This window comes from Pinus tabuliformis, chromosome Q, assembly GCF_031772625.1.
Source record: "Pinus tabuliformis cultivar Carrire ecotype Pingquan chromosome Q, CPIR1, whole genome shotgun sequence".
Taxonomy (NCBI): Eukaryota; Viridiplantae; Streptophyta; class Pinopsida; order Pinales; family Pinaceae; genus Pinus; species Pinus tabuliformis.
This window is the reverse complement of record NC_142296.1, coordinates 610,629,611-610,639,172: the sequence shown is the minus strand read 5'-3', so window position 1 is coordinate 610,639,172 and position 9,562 is coordinate 610,629,611. Positions and strand designations below refer to the sequence as shown.

The 9,562-nt window shown below is 37.2% G+C and overlaps 1 protein-coding gene across 1 annotated transcript; it reads left to right on the top strand.

Moving 5' to 3' along the window:
* Window positions 1–606: 606 nt before the first annotated feature.
* On the top strand, window positions 607–2,073 carry LOC149220919 (scopoletin glucosyltransferase-like). Its single transcript, XM_089387246.1, has one exon. The coding sequence runs from the start codon at window positions 607–609 to the stop codon at window positions 2,071–2,073; it is 1,467 nt and encodes a 488-aa protein (XP_089243372.1).
* Window positions 2,074–9,562: the final 7,489 nt, after the last annotated feature.

Here is a 9,562-nt window from a genome sequence, read left to right as displayed (position 1 = left end):
ACAAGGTTGTCAGCAAGACTGCATAGGAAGAAGAAGGCACCTTGGCCCGCTCTTCCTTTGCAAATTGAGTTGTATGATATCCATAGCCTCAAGCATGCTGAGGCTGAGACGGAGGAATTCAAGAGATTGACCTTTGGCACCATAATTTTAATCCATATGACCCGCACTATGTAGTGAAGGACCATTGTGTGAGAGTGTATCATCCTTGGATCCATGGAGTTATACCACTCAATTTACAATTATTGTAGTATGAAATATTGTATAAACTATGAGATTCAAAATTAAAATATCCCAATCAAACTAATAAAAAAGACTAAAATTTCCAATAAAAAATTATGATTAATTTACGAAAAATAAATACATCAATATAATTGAATAAATAAAAATGACAATAAAATAAAAATCTCAACTTAATAATAAAATGAAAATAACAACTTAACTTTAAAAAAAATAGCAAATTAACTTGAAAACCCCTCCACACAGGTATGTGATGCAACGTGCATACATTTATTGTTTCTGGGTAGACAAACCATCCGTGATGGATACCGCTAGCCATATATATACCACTTTAATTTGATCTAGACGGTATGATCTGTACATTGTAGGATGGCCGAAGTTGCACCCCATCTCCTCCTCCTCCCCTCCCTCGGGCTCGGTCATCTCATTCCTTTCACAGAGCTCGCCAAAAAGCTGGCTGCTCGAGGATTTCTTATCTCCTTCTTAGTATCCTCTCATGCCCTCTCTACTGCAACAAACAAGATCGCCCACATACCCAATATTCGCATTGTAGAGCTCTACCTTTCGGAACACATAAATTCGCAGGCCACTGACACCAAAAGTGATGCTTCAGACCAAACTCCGCCGCAGATGCTTTTGAACCACACGTTGCTTCCAGACGCAGTCCAGAAACTGTTGTTTTCTGAAGATAAAAATGGCTTTCACCTGAATCCTCCCCTCTGTATCGTCACAGATTTTCTGTTGTACTGGACGGTGACCATGGCTGCCAAGCTCGGAATTCCGAGGGTGAATGTTGAGTGCTCGCCTGCATATTCCCAAAACTTATTCGAAGCACTGTGGAGCAAATTGCCACGCAACCTGGAACGGAGCAGTTCTGGCAGATACATTGTTCCCCATCAAGCCAAGCGCACCATCCTCTCGCGCTCTCAAATGCCCCCCGATCTCCCCGATGCGGATGAAACCCACTGGACCTACAAACTTTGCGAAGAATATTTTCCTTTGACGAAGCAGAGCTGGATGAACATTACCAACACCTTCTATGAATTGGAAGGAGATCATGTTGATGAATTTGAGAAGCGTTATGAAGGTCCTGTCAGACCCATCGGACCTTTGCTGCCGGAGACTTTTCTAAGCGGCCAATACCTCACCACGCCAAGCACGGCTCGACTGGCCGCAGCAGAGTTAGAGTGGTTGGATCATCGATCGCCGAGATCAGTCGTTTACGTGTCTTTTGGCAGCCAAAGCTCGATCTCTGCTTCTCAGATGATTGAATTAGCCTTGGGTTTAGAAGCAAGTGGGTACCCATTTCTTTGGGTGGTGAGACTCCCAGTTTGTGATGAGAAGAATCCGACCCTGGATAGCTTTTACAGGCGCACAAAACAGCAAGGTTGCATAGTAAGTGGATGGACAGATCAGTTAGCCATCCTTTCTCACCCTTCTGTTGGGGTTTTTGTTACCCATTGTGGTTGGAACTCTGCACTGGAAGCCATCTCCATTGGCGTTCCTCTCATTTGTTGGCCATTGTTTGCAGAACAGCACTTCAACGCACGACTTATCGTGGACGAAGTGAAGGTTGGAATAGAGGTTGTGAGGCGTGAGGAGGATGAAATGGTTACAAGGGACGAAATAGAGAAATGTGTGAGGACTCTCATGGACGATGATGGCGGTGGAGATGATAAAGTAAAATCGTTGAAGGAGAATTGTAAGAGGGTTAGTGAAATGGCGAAGAAAGCCGTATCCGAAAATGGGTCGTCATCTAAAAATTTCGATATGTTCGTAGAAGATGTTCTGTCACTGCAAAATATGAAGAAAGTCCCAGTTTCAAATTTCATGTAACTGCAATTGTTGTAGCAAAAATAATGACCAGGCGATATTGGTATTGCTGTCGCCATTGACCATTTCTATCCTGGCAGTTATGTAATAAATTTGCATGGTTCTGGAAAAGATTGTTGTGAGAAACCATATTTACCATGTCACTGAAGTGTTTAGTACATTCGCAACGAATAATAATAATAAATTAGGGACAAGTGCCTGCCAAGATTCGAGTACTTCTCTCTGTTTTTCTATGGGTGAACTTCGTATTACGAGATACTTCTATTTCATTAATGGTGCTTTCCATCTTGGATGAAAGGTTGAATTATTTTCTTAATGGAGATACGAAAATTTGATTAAATAATTAACTAGATTATAGCGTCATAGATTTTAATAATGTAAATATTTACCCGTCAAAGTGTAATACTTTTAGTGCAGGCTAGCAGGTTTAATTTTTTCTTGAGAAGAGTTTAATTTCCTGGGAACATGCAGCTTGTGTGGCAAAAAGTTGTACAAGAATTTTTGAATATTTTGAAATAAAGATGAATAATGACCATGATTGTGCTTTCATTCCGGCACAAAAAGTTGTACACTAATTTCTGAATACTGAAAATTAATTATTGTCATTTGATTTTGGGTTTTGATGGAATAGTCTTTCAAAGTTATCAATTTAATTATTATTAAAAGAATTAAAAAAAAATCGTAAGGATAGAAGTTTTTTTAATTTTATTAATTACAAAGTTTATATTTTTAGGCGTAGATAAGTTTTATTTTAAAATGAAATAAATTGTAAAAATAATTAGTATGGGGTAGATGTCAAGGGTAAATGTTTAACATTTAACAAATTAAATCTAATGTTAATGTCCGCCCATAATAGACATAAATTTTAACATTTAAAATCAACATTTAACATTTATATGTCAGTTAAATTAAAAATAAAAAAGAAAATTAAAACTATTAAAAAAAAGTTAAATGTAATAAATAAAAAGCTAAAAGTAATATAAAGCCTATAAACATTTAAATCTTTGTTCAATTAATAATAAAAAGTTAAATTTAAAGTCAATTTGTTATATTTTGATTTTGTTATTAACTTGTGAATAGATTTTTTTACCATGCTATGGGCCCAATACCATATCTTATCAATACCACATGCTCAAAAGCCATAATTTATTTCACAATAATTTTTTTTATATAAATATGACATGATTCTTAACCACGAATATTCTTCCCCAATTTACTTTGGATATATTTTTTCTTTTCTTTTCTTTTTCATGTGTGGTTCACAGATACTCATGGTCACTGGGTAGCCGCTACATCCATCGGACAACACTAGGGTGGATCCCACCCAAAGGGAATCACACCCCTCGTGGTTCACGGATACCCATGGTCACTGGGTAGCTGCTACTTCCACGGGACAACACTAGGGTGGATCCCACCCAAAGGGGATCACACCTGCGGCCTATTTACTGACTTGACCCCAAGAGTAGGGTGGATCCCACCCGAAGGGAATCACACCCCTCGGCCTATTTACTGACTTGACCCCAAGAGTAGGGTGGATCCCACCCGAAGGGGATCACACCCCTTGGCCTATTTACTGACCTGACCCCAAGAGTAGGGTGGATCCCACCCGAAGGGGATCACACCCCTCGACCTATTTACTGACCTGACCCCAAGAAGGTGATCACACCCCTCGGCTTGACCCCCAAGAGTAGGGTGGATCCCACTCGAAGGGGATCACACCCCTCGACGTATTTACTGACTTGACCCCAAGAGTGGGATCACACCCCTCGGCCTAACCCCCAAGAGTAGGGTGGATCCCACCCGAAGCGGATCACACCCCTTGGCCTATTTACTGACCTGACCCCAAGAGCTTTCGAGAATTGACAAGCTTTCAGGAATTGACCATGTGACCTCCCGATTGGCGAGGCACTGATTTGACCAATTGAGATAACTTTTGGGGCTTACTTTGGATATTATTAACATGTAAATATGTTTTGTTACAATACCATGGACCAATACCATGGCTTATCAATACCACATGCCCGAAAAAGATGACTTATTTCACAATCAAAATATTTTATAAATATATTATTTTAATTTAATTTTATAATATCTTTTAATTAAATCTAAAAGCAAAAAAGTTAGCATTACTTCTACTATATATCTAAAGTCTCTATCCTTACGATTACTAAAACGGTTCCCATAGAAATTAAATCAAGTTTCAATAAAATTAAAAATGAGAATACTTTATATATAAAGATGTGAAATATATATAATATGAATAATTAGAGCATGATTGTTTTAAGTTTTTCATTATTATATTTTCTTTGATATGATTGATAAAAAATATAGGTTTAATATTTTACAACCAGTTGAATTTTTTTAATTTAGATACTTTCTTAAAGACAATATCATGGAATCAAAAATAAGAAAGAGAGAGGGGGGCTGAGAGAGGGAGGGAGGGAGTGACAAAGTTGGAGGGCGAAGAGAGAGAGTGTGTGTGATGGGGGGAGAGAGAGATAGAGAGATGGAGTTGGAGGGGGAGAGAAAGGGAGGAAAGAAAAAATACATAGAGAGATAGAGGTGGAGAAAGAGAGGGAGTGACAAGGGAGAGATGGGGAGAGAGTGAGAGAGAGAGGAGGGAATAGAAAGAAGAGGATAGGAGAGAGATAGGGAAAGAAGGGGAAGAGAGAGAGCCGGGGATAGAGAGACGGAGGGGAGAGAAGGAGGGAGATAGTGACAAAGTTAGAGGGAAGAAAGAGAGACAGGATGAGGTGGGAGAGAATGACACGGAGAGGAAGAAAGAGAGAGAGAGGAATCAATAGAGATAAGGAAAGAGAGAGAGAGAGGGAGAGAGAGATGGAGTTGGAGGGGGAGAGAGATGGAGGGAAGAAGAAAGACACGGAGGGACAAAGGTGGGGAGAGAGAGGCAGTGATAAGGGAGAGATAGAGAGAGAGTGAGGGAGAGAGGAGAGTCGGAGGGAAGAGGGAGAGGAGAGTCAGAGGGAGAGAGGGCTGGAGAGAAGGCGGGAGAGAGGGAGAGAGAAGTGGAAGAGAGAGAGAGAGAGAGAAAGGAGAGGGAGAGAGAGAAGGGAGAGGGAGAGAGAAAGAGATAGATATGGAGAGAGAGTGTGTATATTTGGGTGATGAGAGAGAGAGGCAATAAGAAAGAGACACACAGATACAGATTTGGATATTATATAGTATTATATAACTAGCCTACATCCATATTAACCTAGATCTATGAAGCCACAATCAAATCTCTAGAGGTGCAAACAGTTTTGTAATCAAAAAAGAGTTTTGCACCTTGAGACATTTGATCCCTCTCGTAGCTTGATACATCCGAGGTTAATATGGATCCAGGCTAGTTTTAATTGAGCAGATAGGCTCATTCTACAGCCAGTATGAGAGGATGTGTAAGTTTGTTAATCCATTACTTGAGTTGGCAGATACCCCTTTAAAATAAAAATAAAAATTATGCTCTAAATAGAAAAATAATTTGGCTATAATAAATAAATAAAATGAATATTCTATAAAGTAATTAGAAGTAAAAAAAAAAAGTGTGAGTAAAATGTTTAAATATTATACTTTTCAAAAATATTTCAACAGGAAATTTAAATAAACTATTTGAAGTTCTATGTTTAACTAGTTTATGTCATGTCAACATCATATATATTTATATATAGAAAAAAATTGTTAAAATAAAATATTTTAATGTTGTATATAAAAAATATCCAATATGGGTTATTTTAATAAGAATTAATATTGACCTAAAAATATATTAATAATAAAAAGACCATTTTAATTTGCACTATAAAAGTCTGGATGTACATGTTATATAAAATATTTTAATATCAATTATGTATATATTATATATCATTTAAAAAAAGATATGTATATACTATGAAAAAATTAAATTTTTATGAAAAATATAATTTAAACAATGAAAAATAACACATTGTATTTTACACTCTAAAAAAGTTTGTAGATGAAAAATTTTGATCCCTCTCGACTCATATTAGATCCATACTTAAAATGGATCTATGCTGGTATATAATATTTTGCATATATTGTTCATGGGGTCTTAGTTATATGGTGATTTGGTGCTATGTTAAGGCATTCCTTCATGTGAAGTCACTGATTCAATTCCTCTCCTTGATGTGAAGTCACTAGTTCAATTCCTCCCCCCGATCCAAGCTATCACGCCCCTACATTGGCGATACTCTTCCAACCGCACTATAGCGAGGTGCGGCACTACCAACCATTTTCTTTTCACCAATACTTACGATTGTAGACTACGTCTAGCATTCCATACTTAGTTTATTTTTCATTATCAAGTATTATCTTTGTCCTTTATACAGTGAAAGCCCATAACATTCACATAAATAGCATTATACAATAGAAATGCACAACAGTATAAAGGGAGGGGCAACTCCCTGTAATATGAGTCTATCGAAATCAATATATATAATCTTCTTTTATAAGTACAAGTTAAATCTTGGGAAACCCCAAATTTACACTTAGCCAAATTTCCAGCTTCGGCAAACTCGGTTGCCCAGCTCGTCAACGCCTCCACACAGTCGCCGCATGACTCACCAACCCTTCGTTCACCTTGTCGCACGATCATGTTGTTTGCCCAACGTGGGTGCGCCTCGTTGTAACCAAGTCGCCACACACGGGCGCCTCCGCACGAGTCACACCTATGTTCACAACTCCAATACTTCACCGTTTCCACCGTTCCGTCGTGCACGGCACGCCCTACCAAAGTCGCCCGTCCGCACGAAACTTTGTTTCGTCGTGCACGACGCGTCCTCACTCGGCCGCCCATCCGCACGTCCACCCGTTCACCAAAGTCGTTCACCCGAATAACTTCACCCGAGTTGCCACACGACTTCACCCGGGTCGCCACACGACTTCAGCCGGTTTGCCCGAACGACCTCACCCGGGTCACCACAGGACCTCACCTGGATCGCGCGAACGACTTCACCCGGGTCGCCCAATGACCTCACCCGGCTCGCCCGAACGACTTCACCCGGCTCACCCGATGACCTCACCCGGCTCCCCCGAATGACCTCACCCGGTTCGCCCAAACGACCTCACCCGAGTTTCCTGCCCGACGACCTTGCCCGAGTTTTGCCTAAACGACCTCGCCCGAGTTCTGCCCGACGACCTCACCCGAGTTTTCTGCTTTTTTGCCCGAGTTTTCTGCACAAGTTTTGCACTCGAGTTCCGCTCGAAGTGCGGGCTCATCCACACATTGCAGAATTCCTTTGATCGAACTCGTGATGATCGAATGATGCCTTTGCCTCCACAAACGCACGCCAATATATATGGGTGGGTTGGCTGGTTATGTCACCCGCCGACCCACGCCCAATGCCCAAGTCGACTCGTTTACAATGTGTTGTCTCGCCCAGGAGGAGGGTCGGCCCACTCAGTCAACTCACCCAACACCTTATAAACTCGTCCAAGGTTCATTTACTTCGCATTTCGCACAAGTCCTTCGCATGGTGGAGTCGCCCTGCCTGTCGCATGGACCGTAGGTCTTTACACAAGCCATGATGAAGATGTAATCCTGCCAAGCTTACAAAAAAAATATTTTGCATATATTAAATAAACAATATCTTATATATATTAATTATGTATGATAAAGCTTTTTAATTATTTGCTTAATCACAAGGGATTTGAACCTTAAATCTCCAAATAAACTGTCATATAGACAAATAGATACATTATGTTATATTATAAAAAAAATTCCTTTTAAATATGAAAAATATATAATAATTGATAAACAAATTATATATTTATTGATTTTAGAATATGATTAATATATTGAACAAATTAAAAAAAAATATTCACCTCTATAAAAATCAATCTTAATTATGAAACTCTACATATATATATAAATAATTTTTATTTATTATAAATATTTATATTATTTTATTTAGAAAATCCTTTTTTATTATAAAAGTAATTTTATTTTCATAATAAAATTATATATATGTTAAGTTCAAACTATATGAAAAAATATTATTTGTGATAATATTGATCGACAACACAACAAAATGATATAGTCGAATATAATTCACTTTTACAATGATTATATCATTTTCCTTTTTTTTAATTTATTAAATTATTTTATGATATATATAATCATAAAAATATATTATAAAATTATTGAAAAAATTTTAAAAATATTTTAATATTTATTTTATATATATATATTTGAAAACGGATTCTAACTATTTTACTTTTCTACTTGAATTGTCTGTTAATTAGTAGTTAGTCATGTGGAAAAAAGCAAAGCTTTTTATTTACTTTATTCTTGATTTGTAAAAACAAAAAACCTTCAATGGTGGTCACTGTACTGCACCGAATAGCAGCAATCCGGTTAGATAGATGTGATGGGAAAGTTCACCGAAAAGTTTTATAAGGACTGAAATGCCTCCATCGCTAAAGTTCTGTCATCCAGCTACATTTGATGTGATGTGAAAGTTTACCCAAAAACCTTTGTAAGGACTACAACGTCTCCTTCTGTCATTGGAGGATTTATATCTACCCCTTCATTAGTGCCTATTTAGAATCGTCTCGTTCATTCAAAGATATTTTTGTCAAAATATCTGGACTCTAACGTCACAAACTATGCCTCCCATTATTGACTCCAACGTATGCTCCAAAAGTCTTTTTTTAATGTCATCGCATTTAAAAGAAAATGCCCACCAACTCTCCACTAAATCTTGGAGGAAATTTATGAGACTGAGCGCATGCTTTCGGTAGACTAGACTTATGAATAAGAAGTTAAATGTCAATTAAATGCGTATACATTAATGTCCCTGCATCTAAAAGAAAATGCCCATCAACTCTCCACTAAAACATGGAGGAAATATATGAGAGTTAGTGTATGTTTTAGGTAGATTTGTGAATAAAAAGGTAAATGTCAATCTAAATCTAATACTTATACTTGATTACTTGTTTATGACGGTAGATGGAAAATAACATCTCAAGTGAAACAATATTTCACACTAACAAAAACATTTTTAATGAGAAAAGGAAAGATTTATAAAATATTATTCTTATTTATAAGAAAAAGAAGAGAAACTCAAATGGTAATTTAATGATATATTGGTTAGAAAAATAAAATTATTAATTTTGACAAATAATTAGATCGACCAATAAGTATAGCAATTTGGCATGATTGAAAAATACTTTTAAAGATCACAATCTATTAATTAGGAAAATATTTACAACTCATATAACAAGTTAACACCTCAAAATTCCTTTAAACCTCACAATCTATTAATTAGGAAAATATTTACAACTCATATAACAAGTTCACACCTCAAAATGCCTTAGTTTACCATCTAGAAACTAGACCATAGGCAAAATCTAAGGTTATGGCCTAGAGTTATCAAAATATTCATAATTTGCATCATATATCTGATATGACTAATACAAAAACTTAGTTTTTTAGCCATATAAACTGCAATTACATAAAAAAAAAGAACATGGAATCTAG

Bases quoted from the DNA above. Each gene is read 5' to 3' on its own strand.
- LOC149220919 (XM_089387246.1), top strand. From the start codon at position 607: ATGGCCGAAGTTGCACCCCATCTCCTCCTCCTCCCCTCCCTCGGGCTC.